General features: G+C 43.5%; 1 protein-coding gene across 1 annotated transcript in view; it reads left to right on the top strand.

The window, feature by feature from the left end:
* The window catches only part of zfpm1 (zinc finger protein, FOG family member 1), a 102,376-nt gene that overhangs the window by 31,372 nt on the left and 46,867 nt on the right, over positions 1-24,137 (top strand). The window contains exons 2-3 of the mRNA XM_005748254.1: positions 13,317-13,463; positions 19,625-19,762. Of these exons, the coding sequence (XP_005748311.1) occupies positions 13,317-13,463; positions 19,625-19,762 (285 nt within the window). The remainder of the gene's footprint in view (positions 1-13,316; positions 13,464-19,624; positions 19,763-24,137) is intronic.

Genomic DNA, 24,137 nt, shown 5'->3' with positions numbered 1-24,137 from the left:
TGACAGACTAATCCAAGTAGGCCGCTCACGGTTTCATGACGTGCTTTTAATTCAGCAAAAACAAACAGGTTGCTAGAGAAAAGCAGCATATATCTCACACGAGAAATCGTCAGTGTTGAGAATAAGTGCAGGTTAGGAAACATTTTTAAACCGGTGACAGCACAGAAGCTCCTGAAATCCAATCTGGGAGCAATCAGCTGTGTTGGGAGGAGAAAAGAGTATAGTTGTTAGACGGATCAGACCATTAAGATGATTTACATCCTTTAATTAACTTGGGGGAAAAAAAAAATCAACACCCCGATGGTAATTATAGAAGAAATGTGTGAGAAAAAGAGCATTTAGAAGTGTTTCCTTTGCTTATAGGATAATAAGAGAGTCATGTCTCAGGGCAAACTGCAGATAAGAACCAAGGCAAGAGAAATGATCAGATCACTGAGGTAACTCTTCTCTTATTTGGCAAAAAGAAGCATCTGATAAGCGTTACTTTTACGAAGTAAACTTTCAATTTTACTGATCACAGCTAAAGATTAAATCTCTGAACACCCACCACGTCACCAGTAATCGTCTATGATTGAGCTCGGGTTTGTTCTAGGAACATTTTCAGAGACCATGAGCCGTCTCAAACTTCAGGGGTCAACAGAACCGTGCTTGTAGATGGGTTACCGATGACTCGGGTTCATCAAGTCTTCATCGGTGACAACTCTAACCCCAGACTGCCAACACTTGGGATAAAAACCGGACTTTTACCCTCTATTTGCTACAATCTGATGTCACACAGAGTTTATACTCGGGATTAAAAAATGGCTAATGTCCACGCATTACACATGCAACCCTACCATGGTAAGTGCTATAAAAGTTCAGTCTATGTGTAAAATGTCTTCTTGGGTTTCATTTTACCGGTAAGAATAGTCTAAATCATATAAATCAAAGCACAGTTGTTGTCTTTGCACAAAAAAGGAGGGGAAATATTAAATTTCACTGCCTGTCCAAGTACTGTTTACCTCTGCACATGTACAAACAGACCTCAAAACCTCATTTTTTCTAAAATACGTTGAAATGATAAAAGCCTGATGATTGTAGTTACCGTTATGTCAGTTGTTCAGTGAGTCCAGTTAGCAGAGGTGAAGCCTAGCCTAGCTCTGCCAATCAAAGCAGACACTTTAAGACTTTTAAAGCAGGGGTGGGGAACTCCAGGCCTCGAGGGAGGGCCGGTGTCCTGCAGGTTTTAGATCTCACCCTGGGTCAACACACCTGAATCAAATGATTAGTTCATTATCAGGCCTCTGGAGAGCTTCAAGACATGTTAAGGAGGTCATTTAGCCATTTAAATCAGCTGTGATGGATCAAGGACACATCTAAAACCTGCAGGACACCGGCCCTCGAGGCCTGGATTTCCCCACCCCTGATTTCAAATGTAACAATAAAAATGAAAAAAATCGCCCACCACAGAGTTGTTATGAAGGGGTACAGGCTGTTTTTTAACTAGCTGTGGAGTTGGTGGAGCTTGTGGAGCTAACCTACAGTTTTTTCATTTCTACATCAGCTTAATTCTTCAGCAGGAAAGGTTGCTGCTTTGTTTCTATTTTAATTAAATACTTTTGACTCACTTTGCTTCTTCTGCCCTCTATCTTCAGAAAACATCAAAATAATGCCGAGTTATGGGTCACACATAAATCTGACAACTTTTAAGGTCCCGAAATATTTGAAACGAGTTTGACTCGTTCGGGAAAAGCATTGAAAGCCCATTTAGATTAAAAGAAGACGCTCCAACTGTGTGCTGGAAGTTGCTGTAATAGTTGAAGGTCATGCCTGCAGATGTCTTGAGAGTAGTTTCACCTAAATGCATCATTTATAAATGACATCATTTCCACACAGACACAAAGCCTCCCCTGAGCAGTTTTCATTGCACTCTGTCATGTTTTTGTCTCTGTTGTGTCGCTGTTTTCCCTCCCTCCCAGAGTGTGTTTAGTCTCATATTAACAGAAACATCTGTGTGTGTCTCTTGTGTTCAGTCCTTCTGTGCAACTGTTCCTCCAGTGAAGCGTGCAGTGATATTCGGGGTTAGAGTCAAAGCTCGACAAAGACTCCGATGACGAAAAGGCGAATAGAAGAGTGAAGAAAATCGAGGCGTCTTTAAGCGTTTTAATAATAAACCGCTGTCTCTTACAATGTTAACAACATGGTGTGCAGAGCTGGTTCATGTCAGAAGACGACACGGCGTTTGGGGTCACTCAGACTGGAAGGGCGAGCGAGGGAGGACCACATCGGTCTCTTTCCTCCTGCATACCATTATAATCTCGAATCTGCCTCCCATCTCCAGTTGAGATCGAGATGTCATGTGGACACACAAGCAGTCACACAAACATGCACACACATTGGCAGTGAAACTGACCACTAATCACTCTAAAAGTTAAATCAAAACAAATGCACGGTCACTGCTTTTCTCACATGCGCACACTTTGCTGTTGAGGCTGTGCATGAACCTGCTTCTGATGTCTCCTGCAGTTTTCAGCTCCTGCCGTTAGCCAGCTCTAACCGCACTTTGCACGAATAGGCAGACGCCAGGAACTGAGTGGGCAATTTCTTTAAAAAATTGGCAAAAGTGAAGCTTTTCAGGTTTCTGGATGTAATTTAAAGACAGGAAAAGACTCACATCCTCATGTAAATGTAGAATTCATTTTCAGATATTATTTCCTGCAAAGCCCAAGATGACCAGTTCTTGTATGTCGGACCGGCGATAAAAGCACGTGATCTTTTCACTGTTCTGTCCACAGGCAGCAGAGCTAGGATGTAGCATCTAATCTTTGGATCAGCCGCCCTTATTGCATGAGCTCTGTGGTTTCTGTTACATGTGTACTGAAAACTCGACCTTTTCGCCTTGTTTTACATACTTACACATAGATACACAACTTTCAGAAACTAAAAGTGCCTAACATTTTGCTGTTTTCTCTTAAATGCATTTGCATTTGGATGTTCACAAAGGGTCAAAGACAATGTTTAAAAAAAGAGCTGGACATTAACCCCAGCCCTAGATAAGTCACTGACAATGTCACTGTCACTGACCAAAGAGATTAAATTGTGTCCCTTATTTAATCAGAAAAGAAAGGCAGCCTTTCAGCCTGCCCTGCTCCCTCTTCGGAGTGTTTTTGGATACGAGACAGAGGCGTATCGCGCCTGTACCGTGCTGTTTGAGTCCTGCTTGTCTGTGGATTACAGGAGTATATGAATGAGTCCCGTCTGTAATTCTCCACAGCGCATCCACGTATGCGTCTCACTACCACGATGAGTACATGGATGACCTTTCACTGAAAAAACTGTGTGTGTGTAGATGTGTGGGTGAAAATTCTCACGAGTTTACTCAAGGCCAAGTGTCTTTATATCAGCGGAGAGGAGCAGAGATATGGAAAGAAACACTGTCTCTGATATGATTTGAGGATAGAGCGATGATGGGTAGACTTCACATACTTTATGACCTTGTGTAGGCACGTGTGTGTTTGTGTGTACGCGTCTAGAGAAACCAGTTAGCACTTCCTGACCTTCGGTTGTCCACTCTGAGAAACCTTCTGGCCGCTCTGTAACTCTTTTTTTGGGTGAGGAAAGTGCACGAGTGCCTTTGAATGTATCAGCCTTGTGTTCCCGCTCCACTCGCTGGCCTTGCCTGGCTTTTGGGTTTGGGGAGGTAAAGGAGGAGGGAGGGGGTGTTGGTTGTAGATAGGAGGGGATTCAATAAGTAGTTGAATCAACCCCTCCTCCCCCTGTGGATCGTAGGACGGTGGGAAAGTTCAAATCTGCTGCTATTTTCTATCTTTTATCAGCCAGGCTTATCGGCTGGCTTTCTCGTCTGCATGCCTGGCTTCAATAGTCCAGGGTCTCAGCTCCGGCTTCATGGCAACTGCTTTCTAACTCCTTTTCTTCAGACTCCTCCCTTTTGAAATGCCACCTGTTTTTACTCCCTTTTTCCTCTCTACATTTTATCATCAGAGCATGAAAAGACAAAGAATATATATATATACATGTAACTCATGTATACCAATGCAGATTTTTGAGAGTAAATCTTCAGACACCCACACCTGCTGATATTCTTACTATCAGTTGTGAATTAAAACTCTCCACTTGTGTGTTGAGTGTGTGTCTGTTCAGCCATTTTGGCTGAAGGAAACAAATTCCTGATGCTGCACGTGCTGCAGACAGCACAGGGGGAGTCAGAAACAGCGGTTTGGAGCCGCTCTGCTGGACAAAATATGTAATGACACCATTTTTCTGTTTTAGGCCCTGTTTAAGTAAAACAAACATCTCTCTTTTTCACTCACATCCCTGTGCATGGATGGGATTTGTTACATAGTAACTCTTCAGCCCCGTTCCCTGATAGCAGACTAGAAAAAATATATTTCTATAAATAAAATCTTTGGAAAGTAATGAAAGTAATCCTTCCTGGCATTTTGTTTTGATTATTTGCTGCCTAAAAATATCAGCTAATCCATAAAAGCTAGTCGCTGTCTGGTTTTAAGACACTTGTGGTTTTTGTTACTCTTTGTGGTTTGGGGGTCACCGCTCACAGTGAAGTGAATCTTAGTCTGACTCAACATGAAGCAGAGCTGCAATTATTCTGCAAACAGAAGCCTGTTTAAGCGTTTACATGATTTCAGTGATGCGTTGAGTTGGCAGGTTTGTGGCAGTCATCTGAAAGCATTTTTGTATTTTTTATTTTTTTACTTTTTATGGTCGTGGACTAAAGATCCAAGTCTCACGGGGACTAGCAGATGAAAAAGTGAACCCTATTTTGTCCTCAGAGTGAAATGTTTCATTAGCTCATTAGGCTGATAGCTGTTGCCTGGTGCTGTTGTTTCCTCAGCTAACATGTGGAGCATGGTTCAACCAGTTGGTACACACGCTCACTTTTCATTAGCTTTTAAAAGGAATGCACCGCTTGCTTTGGCTGCATTTAAGCTGCAGACTGAGGTTCCTGTGCGATGCATGTGGGAGTGAGGCGTCCTTGAGGAAAATGAAACAGTCTGTCAGGGTGAGTGCGTCTGAAGTGCTGCCAGAGAAGAAACGGTTGTGAAACAGAATGCCAAAGGGAGGACTTGATCCAACACATCATGCGGTGTCTCAACAGCACGTGTGGTGTACGAAGCGTCTCTGGCGTACGGCTGCAAAAAACAAGCTTATAAAACTTTTAGCTCACTGAGACAGATCTGCCTGCTGCGCGGCGTGCAGTCTTCACTCCAAAATACGGCGTTTTGGGGAACATACCTCCCCACGTTAAAGTGTGTGCAAAATGCAGCCAAAATGGCAGCAAGCTGAGCAAAAACAACGACGAGGCAGGCGCGCTGTTCAGAGAAGGCGAGAGGTGACTTTGTATTAGTCACACCAGCCTGATAGGATCTTTCTGTCAAAGGTGATGAAATCTGCTGAAATGCAACATCTCCAAAATGTTATCGCACAATCTCAGTCATGTAGTTCAGTTTTAACTCGCTGCTGTTGAAACGCTGTGTGCTGCTTCGTTCCTCGATGGTGCAGCGACCTGCTGGGATTAACTGACGCTGTTTTGTTTTTCTTAAACTGACCCAGGATCAAACATTTATTCTCTCCTATAGGGGTGCAGTTGTACTCACAATTCACACACAGCAAAGAAAGCAAAGTGTGAATTAATTGGCCATAATTGTTACTGTGACCTGCTGCAGACGGTCAAAAAGAAGATATAATTAAAGAGCAGAAATGTGCAGGGAGAAATCCCTGATGCAAGCATGTTAGTGTTGCATAAAAGTAGTTACAGCAGGAGTGCAACATAGAGAAAAGCTTGTTGGAGGGTAATTTTTGGGACAAGTCGCTGATTTTATTTCATTTCTCTGGTTTAAACATGAAGTTTTTGACCTGTTGACCACTGAAATGGACATTTTGGCTCTCTTGTATAGCCTCGAACAAGTGTTACAAAGTTCTCACACTTTTAATTAGTGAAAGTGCACAAACTGCTGCTGCCCTTTGCTCTGCACTTCAGTCGGGGACACAGGAGAGGTGTTCACAGGATGCTTCCTCACTAACTGGGCTAAAATAATTATTTGCACCTCCTCAGACAGAAATCCCACCATTTTTGATTTCAGGCATGACTCCATCACCAGGAGAGAATATCTAGTGGCAGCCACCCTCAGCCACCACAGCCAGCTGCTTGTTCGACACACGTGGAAGTTTCTGTTGTGGTCTAACTACACTTTTAACGTCTGCTGCTTTTTGGATACCATGAAGGGACCGCGTTCTGCCCTGAATCCTCTGAGAACCAATCGGCAAGCATTGACAGAACCCTAATGGGCCACATCAGCTTGGCTTTTTTGTCTCCAAGCAGGTGTATATAATAATTTAGCTGTAAATCATTCTTTTAGCTTCTGTTCATAGAGGACTGACTCAGTTCTGCTGCGCCCCCTGCTGAACTGAAGCCAGTTTCTCAACAATGGGATTAATAGGAAAAGGGGACGGCTCTCCCAGATCAGCTCTGGCTCTGTTCCGCTCTCTGTAGTTCCCGATGAGTGTGAAAAATGAAACTTTCCAGAATTGTGTTGTCTCCGGGTTTGAGCTGATGGACACAGACAGTGCAGGCATGGCAGGGAGTATAGGGACGCTGATGAGAGCAGCATCTGACCCGTTCGGTTAACAGATCCTTAGCGAGGCTGCTCTCCTTGCCTCAGAGCCCTGTGATAAAGGTGTGTGTCTACTCCACTGTATGTGTGAGCGTGTACAGTAGCAGTAACACGGCGGGGCTGCTATCAGGTCTGAAGCAACACGGTGTTCCAACATGTAACGCAGCAGCAGGGAGATTTATTTCAGCGAGCTCGGCCCACTGAATAGTCCTCCTGAGAGGCTCGGACTATCAGATAGGCCTGCTGTGAAGGGGCTACTGATCTCCTCCTCCAGGGCTAGTTTTTCTCTCTGGGGGGCATGAAGAATACCCCGTCGCCGGGCCATCCATCAAGGCCGCGAGTCGCTGTGGCTGTCTGTGCCACTGTGGGGGCGGTGTTGTGTGCTATCTCTCCACCTGCCCTCATCGTGGCCAAAGCAAGTATCTCCTCCTCCTCAGAGGAGGAAAACTAATTGTTGGCCCCGGCTTGGTGTCGAGCCTCTCAGTCCGTTTCCATTACACTCCATCAGTCTGTCCACTGCTTTCTGTCTTCTCTGTCTCTGCACCATGGTTCAGACGGTGTCCCACCCCGCCATCTCCCCAGGACCTTTATCGGGGAGACGGCTTTGCTCATTAAGGAGTTAATTTTCTCCCTCCTATCTCTGATTAGTATAGTCAACCTAAAGCACTGTGAATTCTTTAAATTTTCTTCCTTGTTATCAAAAAAGGGAGAGGGAGAGAAAAAAAAGATGGGAATGGGGGATATTTAATCGTTTAAGTAGTCTTCCTCGGGAACTAGATTTCTCTCTCTCCCTCCTGTCCCCCTCCTCTTCCCACCAATGTAAAGAAATCTTTGCTGAAAGCCGGCCCAGCTCAGTAATTCAGTTTTTAAAGCATGAGGATGGAGGAGGAGGAGGAGGTGGTGGAGGGGGGTGGTGGTGGTGGTGGCGGTGGCGGGAGAGTGAGGGAAGAGAGAAGGAGAGAGGGAAAAAAAACGACTTGATGAAATTCCGCTATCAGCTCCGAACCAATATGCAAAATATCTCGCTGGAAATCAAATAGCTATTATGTTTTCATTTCCACGTCGGCGTATTTGCTTAATGAAGAGGAGACAGATCAGACCGGCAGAGAGAGTCTGCAGGAGCCGATAACCGCCAACGGCTCCCAGCTATCCGCACAGAGTGACGCTCCCAGTCACTCCGCTTTTTCACCGGGAAGGAAGAAAAAAAAAGGAAAGGGGGTGGAGGGGAGGGAGAGAGAGACAGAGGGAAGGTGATGGAGTGCAAGGAATGGAGAGAGCGCAAGTGATATCGAAAGGGGACGGAGAAGAAGAAAGAGAGGTGGCGGCGGTGGGGGTGGCGGGGATGAGAGATAATGACGGAAAGAGAAGAGGAAGTGAGAATATAAAGGAGAGACTGCAGGTTGAGATGAGTGATGAGAGAAGAGATGGAGAGAATTTGAGTTTCATAGAGAGGCTGAGGAAACAGGCTCTCAGAAAAAATCCTTTTTTCACACTGTAGCATGTTTCTTCATGAGTGTTTAGGCCTTTGATGTTCGCTATCGTGCCGGGTTCACCTCACCGCCACTGCAGCGTCATCATCAGCCTTCCAGTACACCGTGTGCCTGACTGATGGCCGCGATGGACGTTTCCTACCTTTCTTTTCTTTTCTTTATAATTTCATCTATGGTTCTACAATAAACTTGAGCCTTACATGAGTTGATACTTTGGTGATATTTGCAGAAAATGTAAAGAATGAACTTAAACTTCCACAAACTGCTGTTGCAGTGTTACTGATAATGGACTGTTGAGGACACGGCATCGTGTCAGAGTTTCTCTTCCATCCTGTTCATGTTTTAAGCTAAATGCAATGAAAGAAGATTTGGAAATTAAAATCTCAGCAAAGGAGTGAAAGTCAGTGTGTGCTGAAGTCTCAGACGGTCAATACACAACTCAGATTCATAAACCATAACTGTGAGCGTGCTCAACCTGCCGAGTCAAATGGTTATGATAAAGATATAAAGCAGCACTATGATGAAGCATACTGAGCATTGATTAACTGTTTGATTTGTGAGAAGGTTTCTATCAGTCACATTTTGAAACTGACTGTTCTGACTCATCATGCAGGTCTCACTGAAAACAGAAATACCAACTCGTTTCAGAGCATTTAGGACACGGGGGCTCTGCAGACCTGCAGGACTGTCAGCCCATGCACCGCTGTGGTCTTTTACACCCCCCCTCCCACATGCCTTTAAGTGTGGAGATGATCAATAAGTCACCAGAGTTTCAGTTTCTATTGCTTTGCTTGAGTTTGTCGTAAGCGGGCACATCAACAGACAGTGCTGCTCAGCTCTGATGCTAAAAGCTGAGGAGTACGAGCTGATTTTTATTGAAGCTGAACACGACGGATCGAAACGGCGGCCTGCGCGGACACTTCCTCCCGCGGCGCGAGCACTGATGGCGGGGACGGTGGCCTTGGAGGAGCGATAAGAGCCCACGCAGCGTCGAGGAGAGTGTTTAAAGTGCAAAGTTGATTAAAAGTATTTCCTCTGTGGTGGGTAATTCTCTTTGCTCTGATCAATAAGTGGCTCCTCTCCAGTGCGCGACTCTGTGTCAGGTACCTCAGGTTCTCCCTCTCTCTCTGAAGAGGGAGCTCACACATCCTCCTCTCCTCCCCATTCTCTCCTCCTTTTCTTTCTCTAAATATCCTCTTTTAATGTTTCTCTTCACAAGTCTGTGATTTTGTGATACAAGCGCGCCTCTCTCCCTCTCCTTCTCTTGCTTTCAGCTCTAATGTATTTTTTGTGCGGCGGGTTATTAGCGTGAGAGCGGCGAGGCTTTCGTCTGTTTAATCAGCTTGTTGAGCATGCAGGTTTGATGTGTGTTGTCTCTGTGTTTAATCAGCGAGCTGCTCGCTGCAGGTTTGATGTGGACGGAGAGTTAATAAAGCAGTATCTTTGGCGCCTTCATCAGCTGCAGCACTTTGTTCTGCCTCTCCTCGCGCCTCCGAGACAGACAGCTGCGGTCTCCGTGAGGGAGCTTAAGTAGTCCTGTAGCGCCGCATCAGTGCCGGTCCCATCTCGACGGGCGATTGGATCGCTCCTCTGTCAAATTGGGGTTGTTACTGTAATTCGGGACCTTTGCAGTGCTGTCCCAATGTGAAGCTTGGTTCATCTTTTGAAATATGTCCAAACAAAAAATTTCTCACAGTAGAAAAGCAGAAGTTTGTGGTTGAAAGCAACCTGAACGATTTCTCTTTATAGAGTGCTGTTAATCATTTATTGCATAAATACCTGTGAGTGCTGAGTGAAATGTGACCATAGCATCTAGCAAAACTATTTATCAGCTTGCTCAGTTATCATGTGATCAGATAGTCCCTAATCTAATCTCTGACTTTTCTTTTTTACTTTTTGTTAAGACTCAGACACCAAGGCATCGAGAGGTTTGTCATAGTCTGCTGATAGTTTCTTTTTTGTGGAAAAGATACATATTCCTAGAAATAATTAGCTAACTTCTATGGTTCTGTTCATACAGTACGCTGTAAATAAGTCCCAGTTTTTTGTCTCTTACCTGCACAAATCATAGTTTGACTGCTGATTATTGATAGATTTGTCGATACAAATACTGATAATGTATTAATAGTAAAGTTTTATTATTATTTCCAGTATTTCTGTGATAATATTGTTGCCTGGTATGTGTTTGACCATGACAATCATTAACAATCTGATATCATGCCAGCTGCAGTCACTCAGTTTCAGCAGTCTCTGTTCAGAAATTTGCTGAAAGTTGGGACTCCGTGTGTTGATGCTATGATTCATTCATTTCAAAAAGTGCAGTGAAAACGCACCAGACAAATTGGTGGAACTGAACGGGCCAATCACAGTACTTTTATGCTGCAACCATCCCACATTTCTAGTGACGTGCATGTCAGTTTACGCCATAGATCACGGTGTAGGGTTTACAAAGGTTTTGCAGGTGTAATGTAGCGAGGCATAGAGGGAGATTCGGTTGAGCTGGCTGGCTCTTCAGTGGTTTCTTATGAATGCCTCTGACCTCGGTTGCACTCGTGGTTTCATTCATTTCTGCCTGCTCCGTACAAAAAACAAGGGTATTCATCAGTCTTTGCCAAGTGTTGAACCAAAACTCATAACACTGATCATTTAATCCAGAGCTGTTGGGGTTTGTCAGGGGAGGCTGGTGTACGAGGAACAACTTCCAGTCAGACACACACTGAGGAATTCATCAAAAAGCACTTTCAACATTTCGGGGAAAGTTTCGAGTTTTACTGGCCGGAGAGCCTCAAGTTTAAAAATGTGAACAAATGCAAGCTTCAGGCTTTTTTTTTTCGGTTTTTTTTTGTCCTTCTTTAGCTCACAGCCCAGAAAAATGATGTGGCGCTGCTGGATAAGTCTCAGCTTAATTGATGTCTCTCCTACAGAGATACACATTTGGGTTATGTCTTTTTATTATTTCTTCATCTCGTGAATGAGTTCAGTCCAATTTTCTTGGATATCACGCCGTAACAATTAAAGGCTTTAACTTTAAAACTGGCAAATGAAGTAGAATGTGGTGCACTTATCACAAGACGCCCCGCTATCCTTTCTGCCAACTATCCGAGACAGGAAGAGAAGGGGAAAGGGAGAATATTTCTCCTTGGATAAAAGCGGGGAGAAAGTGGAGCTGAAACTTTTTCCGCACCATTTGATGTCTGAAAGCAGTGATGCAGCGATTGATTCATTAAACCAGAGCCGTAATGAGGAAAGAAATCATAATTCAAACTTACATTTTAAACAGGAAATATAATTGGAATTTTATACAGAGGAGTCCCTTTGTACAATTATGATTAAAGGAAAATTAATTGTATGAAAATGTCCTTATAGATACTGAAAATTAGATCTAGCAAAGCTCCAGCGACACGGACCTAATTCTAAAAATATTGTGTACAGGATCGATCGCTTTTTTCCCCCCTTGTCTTTCTCCTCTTTTTTTTAAAACATTTTTTATGAAGGTCCAAATCTAGCTGTGTTAATTTTATCTGAAATTAGAGTGAACCATGCAGGCGTGGAAGTTGAAATTAGCCTAAAGATGTTTCATTTACAAAGACAGAAACACTTTGTCAGCCGGCGATTGTTTCCCAGCATTATCTCTGCCTGCTTTTAATTGCTTTGGTGAGTGAAATTAACAGAATTAGAAAAATTGCCTCTCCCTTTTTCTACAAGCTTCTTTATTCACGGGTATTGTTGTGTGCTTTGTATAGATTATAGACTCCTTTTGTTACAGTATTGTAAATATATACGCCCCCAGTCACGGCTTTAGCTCCGAAACAATCCCTCTTGCTCGTTCGACACAACCTAATGAAAATTAATTTACAACCTGTCTGGATTGAGGGAGAAATGAAAGCGGGGGGAAAAAATCCTGGATTTTTTCTCTTGGTATTAATGTCAGGCTGATTTAGTTATTCAGAACCAATGTGCCCACCCTCCTTGACTTTCCAGGACATCGTCGTTATGCACGCGAGCTGTTTTCTCCCCTGGCGTTCGGCGGCATCTTAACCATTTCTGCCTCACTCTGCCGCTCGTAATCCTCTTAAAAGAAACGCTCACCCCCAGTTAATAATTCTGTCGTGGCTACCTCTCGGGGACTGAGAATGAAGCGTGTCATCGGATGCAGACGAGCATTTCTGACACTCACGGTTGAATGTGAGCATATTTCGGGGTTTGGAGCTCTTAACGTGCCGTTCAATCGTTCATCTTATAGTCAGAATATTATTAATGAAGCAATTTTAAAAAAAAGTCACATTAAATCCATATTAACTCACTTCATTTTTGGATGTAATCTTCAAACGGGCTAAAATAGATCAAAAGTACTGTATAATTACTGTGGTCAGCAGGGATTATGAAACTGTAATTGATACAGATCAGCCCTGCACTAATCACTCTTTTAGCTGCAATTTTAGGTATACTGTAATTTGGCTTTAAGGTCCCCCTTGGCTTCTTGGCTATTAATCTTCTGGATTAGACCGTTCAGCGTGTCCAATTCTTGAAACCGTTTTTCAATGAGTCCAGTAAGTGGGGCTGGGGGGGCATATCTCTGTGTTTAGGGTATTTTCTTCCTTCCTGTCTACATACATCCATACAACCGTACGGAGCCTGTTAAACCTCATTTTAATTTCCACTTCTCCTGCCACTCTCGAGGCCCTCGGGAAGGCGATGAAAGCCTCGGGGTGGTGTTATTGTGTGACTGCAGACACTCTCCTGAGTGGTGTATTTTACAGACACACTTCAGGGCTTCTGTCACGCTTTGGCCAGCGAGGTAGGGGGTCACAGATCCAGTCTGAAGGAGTTCCACTGAAAAATCGACCCATTTTATTCTGCAGAGTAAGAAAAGCGTTCCTGGAAATAGTTTTTGTCTATTCTGCTCATGTCCAGTACCATATTTTTTACTTTTAGACCATATTTTGTACTGAGTAACTCGTCTGTCTGATACTTGTTGCTTTAGCTCCTCCCACTTTAATGTGGCACTGTTTCAGTCTTTTAATTGGCTGCAGAGCTCAGCGCCAGTTAATTAGTTTCTATTACTTTATTCATCTTATTTGAGTCCAACCAGCATATTTAAGCAGATGTTGTAGATTAGACTCACGTTAGACTGCTACCCTTACACTCTATGGACACATTCAGTTGTTGATTAGCCCTCTCCTCTTCCCCACAGGTTCTCTTGGGGATCTCGATGGCGGCGAGGAAAACACACCGGACAACCTGAGCCTATCAGGAGAGGAGGGCGGAGCCTCCGACCCGGACGATTCTGCAGAAGGCGACAGCTCCAGTCCGCCTCCGTACACACCATTGTACAACGAAGGTGAGAAGAAGAGCGAAACATTGAGCTTTAACAGAGGATAGTAGTACCGACATTGGTTTGTAATAAAAAAGAAGGTCAGTCTCAGACTTCCCGAGAGAACGACTGTGTTCTCTGTATGTATAATATACAGTCATGAAGACGGGCTGCATACACTTGTATTTAGTGCGGTAACCATGGACTTTTCAGTTGGTTTTCCCTTTTTTGCAAGGTCTAATTTCCAGTTTCCTTCATTTAAAATGTGAAAAAGAAAAACGAGCAGCAGCAATTAGTCTGAAACGTTTGATTTTTAAGTGATCTCTCTTTAAAACCAGCAGATGTTCATGCCCAGTGAAACAAAGAGCTCGGGACAAGTGACAAACTAGCATCGCTGCAAATGCAGTTAAGCCATTAGGACAGCTAATGTGTTACAAAAGTCTGTTTCGTGACAGGTAACCTACAAATGTACATGAATTATATTTGGAGAGCCATGCAGAGCTGCAGGCTGTGGTTCACGTGGACTTGTTTTACGTGCATAAAGATGGCGTTTGAAGACATTTGTTCTCAGCACTGACTCACACGCATCTGTTGTTTCTGCAGGTTGTTCACATGATGGAGTAATTATATCTTTTTTCAGTATAACATTAAAAAAAGCTGCTGAATCCCAATTTTCATTTGATACATTGTATTAAAGAGATATTAAAAACTTAAGATCTACTTTCTATATTTTGATTCTAACCACATGTCTGTACCATAAATATGTGTCTAGCTTTAAAAATGTTCCCTTAGTTAGCCAAAGACCTTCATGCATTAACACAGGGGTGTCAAACATGAGGCCCTGGGGTCAGCATCGGCCTGGCAAAGACTCCAATAGGTAGTACTGTTACAAAGAATCCTGCCCTGGACATGACTGCAAAACGTAGAAGTGTATTATTCTAGAGATTTGTCTGTCGTACACACACAGGGTTTTTCCACAGATGGTACAAAGATAATCTGCTGTAGAACTTTCTGCCAGCAGATCAGCTCTGCACACAAAACACGTCATCGGCCTTAGCAAAGGCTGTAAAAAAATCTGTGTTCTCACTCATTTTTAAAATATTTATATCACATTTCCCGCAATATCAGTGGCACACTTACAACATCCGTCAACAGTGAGCACCTCTTGAAGTAAAATAATCCAGATATGCAGTTTACTGGCAGTTATTAGTGGTTATTAGCAGATTAATCTCTTCATCAAGCCGTTCTTTAATCGACTGACGTCTACCTGTTATCTGTCTGCAGACGTCACCCAGAGACAATGCAAAAACTCTGCGGCACCATTTGGAGGTTGCAGCTTTCCACACACGTGTCACTCTTTTATCTCTAATATGGATAACAGATAAAAAAGAAGAAGAAGAAGAATTCTGTTGGCTTCAGTGAGTCCGCCCCTGTCGTGCACCTCTTATCCCGAGCCTACCCCCCACCCCCGCCGTGTGATAGCAGAGTTTTTCAGTCATATTCTTTTGACTTATTCGAGATTTCACCAGCTGTGTTTTTTTAATCTCAAAAATTCCTGCTCTTGTGAAATTTTGGGGGCTGCGAGTGATAAGCGTCTGCTGGTTGGCTCGGTTTGATAAACCCATGGAAATTCTGTCAGGTGCTAATCGAGACGAGATTAGAGATTAGCTCCAAGACTGTGTGCGTGTGTGTGTGTTTGAGTTGAGGGGTGGGTTATGTGTGTAATAGATTGTATAAGACGAAGATGAGGGAAGTCAGGCATACTGCACATGTGAGGAAGCTTGTCTGTCCATGGCAACCTTGCTTTGTGTACTTGTTTCTCAGTTTTTTTGTGTGTTTTTTAACCCCTGCGTGCACACACACACACACCTTCCCTCTCCATCACACTGTTGATTTACTCCTCTCTCTCTTCTCTGGGGTTCCTCAGTTGCCCAGCGCTGCCATTATCAGTTCTCTGTAAATCAGCCATGTTTGACGAACCTGCTCTTTCAACCTGGGATCAATACCAGGTCGTTATCTGGCCAGCGCTGGCTAATAAAGGCAGGGCCTCTTATCCACCATCTGGAAGAGAGAGAGAGAGCGCGAGAGAGACACACACACAGAGACACACAGACACACACACACTGGCGATAACCGCCCTGATAACTTTAGCAAGAAAAACACATTCTAGCAGTAACAGGACCGAGCACTCTGTTCTCTCCATAACACCCCGTCTTTTCAACCTGACAGCCAGAGCCAGTAATATTAATGCTGATACAAAGAAGTGCTGCACACAGACACACACTTGAGCATCTGTTTGGTACATTTCTCTCTGTTGTGGTGATTTTTTTTTTCCCTTTCCCTCCTCTCTCTTCTCAGAATTGCTCTACAGTTGCAGCGACCCACAGAAACGAGCAAAGTTCCTTTTTTCATAACAAGGCAATCATTTTTATACATCACAGGAAGCCCGATAACATCCACTTCTGGGCTGATAAGGAAGTAATGTTACCTCCTTTTGACCTCTAATTGTCATGCCCTCATTTGAGCCAATCAGAAGGATTTTTGTAAACTGTTTTTTTCTTCTCTTCTTTTCATCAGAATCTGATTAGCGGTGATAGAGAAAAGTGTGTGTGATGCATAAACGGACGTAACTGAGGCGGCGCTCTCCGCTGGTTTCATTTCAAGGAACGGCTCGGGGCGTTGACAAAAACTAACTTTCAAAGGATTAAAAATATTTTAACATAAAGATAAAGTTGATTGATGCATGTCAAACAGACAGAAAGGAAACAAGCATGTAATTGTCACTTTTTGTGTTTTCACATACTTCCTCCTTTCCTTTCTTGTTTTATTTTGAAGGGAAGTTCTGCACTTCCTGCTGTTGTCTTTTTTCTCCTTCTTTCCTGATCGTCTCACCTGTTTTGTTTATTGTTTTTTTCGTTACGCTTGTATTTCCGCTTCCGTTTGAAGCAGCTTTGGGAGTTTTTCTGGATTACTGAGTTTTTAGCAGTGGTTCTGTTTTGACACCCAAATCTTTACATCATGAGGATGTGCTGCTTCCCAGCTTCACCTCCCTGTGGATGGATGGACGTGGATGACTACAGTGTTTACGTTTAGTTGAAAAGACGTGAGAGGACCGCTGATAGCACTTAGCTTTTAACACACTGCTTCATGCATTGTGCTTCCACTCCAGGACTTTTATCTATTTATTTTTAATGTATCATAAACATTTGAATTGACTTAAAATGTTCTGAGGGACAAATTTAGTCTAGATTACTTCTGATTGGATCACGTCCAAACTCCTCCCACCTTTCTACACAACTTGTCTCTCCAGAATATTTTCATCTTTCATCATATTTTCATTCACATTGGTTTTTATTTAGTTATTGTCTTGTTTTTGTTGAGGGGGGAAAAAGTCGCTGACAAAAATGATGACAAATAGTTTTGATCAAAGATATCAACACTGTTTAGAAGGATTGAGAAAATTAAATCTAAGCTCGAGGAACAACAACACACTTTCAAGAGTAGCCCACGTTACCATCTGCGGTGCATGTCTTTGACACTGCCCCCTGGTGTGGACCGTTTTTTAGGTATCCGCTGCTGCAACCTTAATGCTGTCTGTAGGAGATTAGCTTCAGCTTGAAGCATGTGTAAATAAGTTGCTCTTTATGTGGGAACTTCCTATTTTTGTCTCTGTACGTGCATTATCGATCGTCTTTGGAGGAGTGCTGGCGTGCAGCAGCTCTGTGGATCCAGTGTGTTCAGTGACGGACGGCTGCAGCTGCTGCTTTCTCAGGACACTTTCATTCCTTCCACCAACACGGAGACTGTCTGAGTGCATAAGTTGGACCTTAAACACGAGGGGAGGATGTGTCAATAAACAGGCGACACCATTATAATTATGGCTGTTGTAACTATCAGGCAGAAGCGAGACAGAAGACTGTAGAAGTTAGGAGGCGAGGGATTGTTGGGTGACTTTGCCCTGCAGGTGTGACAGAGGAAGTTCAGCTTATCAGATTGATGGAGACTGTCTCGCTGTTGGGGGGGAGAGAGGTGGGAGGGGAGGTAGGGGGGGTGAGGGGAAGAGAGGGGGGGGGGTTGGCAGAAAAGTGTCTGTCGACTCCTCCTGATACCTGCCTCCCTGTCTGAGATGATATGGGAGATAATATTGATAATATTAAACGCAATAACTGTGTCTCCAGCTCCCCTCCCTCGCTTCAGCCCCTGCAGGATAAAATCAATGTGCCATTCAATGTGATTTATAGCTGAAAATAATGGCACTGTTTAGGCGGGGGTGTGAGTGGGGGAGGGGGACGCGGCATGTGTGTGTGTGTGTGTGTGTGTGTGTACAGTATGTCTTGGCTGAGTGTTTGCGTGTGGATATGGTTGAAAGGTGGACGTGACGTGAAACTGGATGTGCATCCTGTGTGTGTGTGGATTTATTTGACGGCGCACATCCACCCAGCCTCTCAACTGTTACATTAATAATGGCGGTGTGTGAGGGCATCACGTGGTCACGAGGCGTTTATGGCTGGTATCGATCGGGTGCTATCGCTGTTTATCGGAGCGGGAATGCAAGGGTAAACACGGCCTTTGTGCAGACAGCTGAGGCGTTATCGGGGTGGAGGGTGAAGACGGGGCGGGATTTGGGGAAGGGGAAAGAGATAGGAAAGGAGAGGACAGAATGAGGAAGAGAAAAGGAGCTGTGAGGACGACGATTCAAAACGTGCAGTCGTGGGGAAGCTTCATTAAAGCTTTGTGCTCTTCCAGTTAATTCACACTGGGAGAAGTTGAACTAAAGCAAAAGCAGAACTTGGGAGGATTTTGTGTTTGTTAACCAAAGCTGATCAGAAAATGTCTTTGAAATAAAAAGAGAGACTCATTCATGGTACACTGACCTTTTTCTCCCCCGTCCCTGCTTATGGTTTGTAAATTCATGCACACGCAGAATCAAATACATTTTTAAAACTGTAAAGTGTTCAAAATACTCTAAGTTTATTTCAGCATTAAAAATAGAAGTAAGAGCCACTTGGTGAGGTGTGTTCCAGTACCCACTTGTTCACAAGTCATACAGAAACCAGACCAGTAAGAAAAAACCCAGTGGGGGGTTTGCCACAAGCAGGATTACTCAGTGGGCTCGGTCACTTTGGAACTATTATCAAACCGATTTCCCTGAACATGCGTTAATAAATGTAAATAATCTACACTTATGACTAATCGATGCATAATCTCTTCGTGAGAATATTTTAGTTTTACAAATTCAGAATCATTTGTTTTTTTCATGTTCTAGAAAGACTGGCCAGCTTCAATCACTTTGCATATCATCGTGAATGAGTGGGGCTCTCTCCTTCATATCTTATGTCACAAAAAAGCGAACAGGTGCTTTGCAATGAATTTAAACTGAACTGAATGTTGAGATGTTTGCGATCTGGTTCCATGCAGTCAGCTTTTGAGTCACTCTAACCCTTGGCCTGATGATGGTGTAAGAGCAGAGAGCAAGAAGAGAAAGATCTTCAGGTCAGATAGTCTGAAGAGCTGTGATGTAACTATTAATCTAATCTAACTAATCATGAGTCCCGTTAAGAAGAAGGGACAGAGCGGCCCGATGAACTGCCCGATACTGGCTGCACAGGCAAAGTTCAGGGTTCACATATCTCTGGATAAACACACACACATGCAGATACTCATATTGAAGCATGCACACACACACACCACCTGCAGAAGCGCACATCTTTGATCAGTGAGCAGGAGGCTGTGTAATCAGCTTGATCAATGGCAGGGATATCAGCAGTGATTACAGGAACACAGCCAGCCTCAGTCTCTGCTGAGGGTGACAGGCCTGCGGGAGGAGATGGAAAGATAGAGGAGGAAAAGAGGAGCACATAAGACGGAGACCCACCTACATTCAGTGAAAGAGAAGTGGAGGGAAGGGTGGATGAGGAGGAAATGGAAAGCTGCTGGGAGAAGATTTGGGAGAGCGAGAAAAGTAGCAGCGATGAAGGTGAAGATGTTGAGTCTTTGATTCTCCTGAGTTGTAATGAAAATCAAAGGGTCCATCTCTGCATGGCGAGGGGTTGTGTTACACGGCGAGGGAGGCCTTTGATCAGCGGACGGGAACGACGGCTTCCAGACACACACTCGCATACGTACACACACACAGGTTTCAGTCAGGGTGTTTGTTTTAATCGCTAGTCTTTCTGTTGTGTATCTAGAGCCCAGAACGCAGGACTCGGGAGGAGGCCCGGATGATAAAGACGTGGAAGGGGAGGAGCCTGCATCGACGCACAGCGGAGCAGAGGAGGAAGAGGAAAGGGAGGAAGAGCAGGAGGTTTTACATTGGAGGGGTCCAGGTCAGTACACATGTAAGATTTCCATCACTGAGTTGCAACAGAGCTGTGAACTCTTGGTCTGACGAGTCCCGTTGTTTTTCTTCAGTTAGATAAACATCGCGGGAGGTTTCAACAAATCAGATCACTCAAAAAAAAGCGTATTTGCTTCAGAAATGACAGTAACTGCTCGTGCAAAAAGGCTGTCGGGAACGGGCTTTTCACAGTTATTCTTCGCTTTCAAATTCAGTCACGCTAATGTGCAATAAATTAAACGAGCCTTTTTCACAGAAAGCGTTTTGATATGTAACAGGATTCGGTGGTGCACAGCAATGGCTGCTGTTTCCTACGATGACAGTAACATTATGAATCATTAATTCAATTTGGAGGAAAACCCACCTGACACCAGAGACCGGCCAGTGCTAACAAAGCTTTATAGGGAGAAAAATAAACCAGTATAATCAACATATTCCTCAGAGCTCAGCTGGTAATCAGCTGGCCTGTTATCGCAGTAATGTTAGCTGATTCCCCCAACTGTCTTTTACATAAACACAATAAAGAAGGTTAGCATATGTGTGAGTCCATTTTACTCACACTAGTTTCTGTCATTCTGTCTGTCACGAGTGTGTGTGTGTGTGTGTTAATATACAGCAAAACTTTCCCAATGAGTAGTAAGTTATCTGAAACCACAGTTGGACAGATGTGACCCCGAACATCTGTAATCCTGCTGAGTTACAGCTGACTAACACGGACCTTAAAGACGTTTCAGAAACAGGAACAATTCTTTGTTTCAAAATAACACAGAAAGATCAGAACAGGCCAACAGTGACCGGAGGTGTCAGTCTCACACCTACAGATACTGTAAATGTGTGTCTGTAGTTGTTTCTAGTTGGTTCAAAATTAGTCTGGGGTGCTTTTTATTCCATCGATTGACAGTAACATTACGTCTGCAACACTAAAGTGAGGAAATCCGAAGTTGTTGTGGACTTTTTTGAAAAGCTGCAACACCACAAGCGTCCCCGCTAACTCACTTCTGGAAGCTGTATGTTTGTCAGTGCTTGTAAGGTTAGACAGATGAAGTGATCGTCACTGCTCTTGAATTTATTTTATGGTCATTTACGATGGCATTGGTTCATAGTCAGTCAGAAACAGTTTCATAGAGATCAAAATGAATGTAATTCGATGGCTTTCTAATAGGGCAGGGCACATAGAGGTGTGGTCGTTTTTGCCTGTTGGTAGGTGGACAACATGATGATGTCATAATATCTGTACCTGTGAGCCCAGTTTGGCTGCTCCTGATCGTGCAGGAGGAGTTTGTGGGCAGATATTATAGTAAGATATTACAGCGTGGTGCAAAAACACTCTGGTTTGGTCTTTATGGACATTTCCTCCTTAATAGCAGCTGTGCAGTCGGTGAATTCTTTTCTTACTCACCAGCTTGGATTTTAATAAAGATTAAAGTTGGCTTTAAAAGCACGGCTGCTTTGATTGGCCAGTCCCAGTGACCTCCAACGTCATACTGAGAAACTCCAACCAACTAACCATCATTTGAGCTCTTCACGTGTTCATGAGTGGATCGGCCAAACTCTGTATGCGTTCAGACGTTCTTTAGTCACTTGTCGCAAGGCTCTTTCAGGGTCCATTGTGTTGTTCTGCAGGGGAGATGTGGATGTGACAGGCTGGGGGAAAATTTATTCAAGTCGTAGCAAAAACACACACACACGGCTAAGAGAAGATAACAAGTAAATCGCCATAATTTTATTATTTATTTCCCCTCTTATCGAGGTTTGTTTGGTTATTTATTTCTCTCTGTCCGTTGTCTTCAATGAGTTAAACAATGCAAGAAGATTACCACACTATCTCGCATTATTTCCTTTTCAAGCTGCACACGTTTTATGTACGTTTGTGCATGTAGTGCCGAGTGTGTGTTTACGGGTGTGTTTGTGTGTGCGTTTTAATTCCTCTGCTGGGGAAGAGAGGATGTGTTCATTATCGTCCTGTCCCAGCCTTGTCCCTTTAACAGTAATTGGAGCGATATTAATTGCAGCGTGGTGGCTGGTTGATGGTAGCACCATGATGCTGCACTGATACGGCCCTTCTTTCTTTCTTTCTTCTTTTTTTCTCTCTTCCTCTCCTCCTCACAAACTAACTGCCGGGTGAGTAAGACGGGGGAGGGAGGGGGTGAGGAGGAGGGGTTGGGTGAGAGAGTAAGGGAGAGAGATAGCCCCTCTATCAGCTCCGGAGCAGGCGCTGTCTTTATCAGGAGCACGATTGGCAAAAAGGAAACTTTGACCGGTCTGAATTTTTCTCTTATCGTCAAGCCCCCCTCCCCTCCCCCTTCCTCCTCCTCCTCCTCTCCACCTCCCCTTCCTCCCTCCCTCCATCCATCCACCTTCCCTTCCTATGGTCTCTCCATCACCACTAGTCCCTCCCTCCTCTCCATTCTCCACCTCCTGGGGAGCGTGCATCTCTCACTCTTTTCCCTCCATCTTTTCATTGTTTCTTCTTCTTCTTTGTCTTGCATGTCACGGCCGGACTGGAGTCGCTGTCAAGCGCTGCTCCTGTTCGTATGAAACATTCGTCATGTATGGGACATGGGATGCTGAGAAGAGATGTGTGCATGGAAATCAACAGGGGTTTAGGCATTCCACTTGTTCCTCCCAGTTTTACCTTTTAGACATTCCTGGAACCGGAAGCTTTTAATCTGACACTTTAGCTGCTTTAGGCTGTTGGTCCGGTTGTGTCGCTGAGCATAAGATTATTTCTACATAAAATGGGTATTTATGAAATTTTAAATTGGCTCATGTCGTAATGCAAATAAAAAAATGAGTCACTTTTGCAAATATGAGGTATTTGGCACAGACCTGTGAAGTCGATCCTAAAGACGTTTGGTTTGCAGCGCTGTGATGATTCTTCAGCAGAGCTGTGAAGTCTTTAAACCTTCTCTCTGTGGATAAGAACACCTGTTAGCATTGAGTAACATGCTATCTTACACTTTACACTTTGGGAACTTACAAACTTGTAACCATTTTCTTACTTTTCTAAAAGTTCATCTAGAAACAATCAACAGCATCGATCAGTCGTTGGCATTCTGAAGGCAGAGCTAAGAAATGTATGATTGTTACTCAGAAATTTAGGCAGTTGCAAATGTTTTTATCACGCCTAATCTCCAAATCATTTGTGAGACTGGATTATCGACTGTTTTGTAAAACATATTGTGCCAAACACTCATTTTACACATCAAATCACATTACAGGACCTGGAAAGAGGGCTGTACGCTTTAAAACAGACACACACACACACTTTGACCTAATGCTTTTCCCTTACCCTAACCATTAAAAATGAATGCCTAATCCTAACCCTAATCCTAACCATAACCTAATTGTAACCCTGACACTAAAACCACATTTTGTGGGGACTGGGATTTTGCCCCCATAAAGGCTGTTGGTCCCCACAAGCATAGTAAACTTCCAATTTTTGGTCTCCACAAAGATATGTAAACACGCACACAGAAACTTTTCTGTTCTGTCATTTGTCCTTCCTGTCAGCTGACCTCTGACCCCTTCCAGTTTTTCTTTATGTCCTTTTTTGTCCCACAACATTGTGATCCTGCTCTTATCTCAGTTCAGAGTGGGCCCCGTCCTTATAGCTCCACCTATAGCGCCCTGCACATACACCGCAGAAATCCATAACAGTAAGTTATATATCAGTGCCAGTCTGTTACGTGTAAGCTCTATGCAGTCTTGTGTTTAATTTCATTGAATATTAATCTGCTAATTATATTTGGAAGCTAAAAAAAGATGAATTCTTCTTGTCTGAAATACAGTAATTCCTAGATATGAAATTTTTAATTTCCCTTTTCGCACACATTCTGTGAACTAAACCTTGGGATAATAATCTCTTAATTTATTCAAACATTTTATTCAAATCAGTCTTTGTTGCGGTCATTACTATTGTTCCCACAGACCGATATTAACATAAAAAACAGAGAAAACAACAACAGAAGATTTCCATTCATCCTCCGTGCCTGCTTAGAGATAATACAGTTCATTACTGGACACAACATTTTTCACTCCACATATTTGACACAGTCTTCTCGGTGTGTAATGACTTGTTTATATGTCAATCTGAATAAATTCCTTAGTCATAGATGATAGTCGAGCCGCTTCTTTTTGTGTTTCGCTCTTTTCATTTTTAGCTGTTTTTGCCAACAGCGGCTATCAAACCGTTGGCTTTGTGGCTTCTATTGATATGAAGAAAAAAAAATTAAAGAGATGATAACTGGGAATGGATTAGAGGCTTCAGCAATTTGCCATTTCTTTTCGTCTTAAAACAATCAAGATGATGTCTCTGTGTGTGTGTGTGTGTGTGTGTGTGTGTGTGTGTGTGTGTGTGTGTG

The sequence above is a fragment of the Pundamilia nyererei genome, unplaced genomic scaffold, assembly GCF_000239375.1.
Source record: "Pundamilia nyererei isolate P.nyererei 1_Seehausen unplaced genomic scaffold, PunNye1.0 scaffold00218, whole genome shotgun sequence".
Taxonomy (NCBI): domain Eukaryota; kingdom Metazoa; phylum Chordata; class Actinopteri; order Cichliformes; family Cichlidae; genus Pundamilia; species Pundamilia nyererei.
Note: the sequence above shows the minus strand (reverse complement) of the source record. Positions and strands in the feature narration are given on the sequence as shown.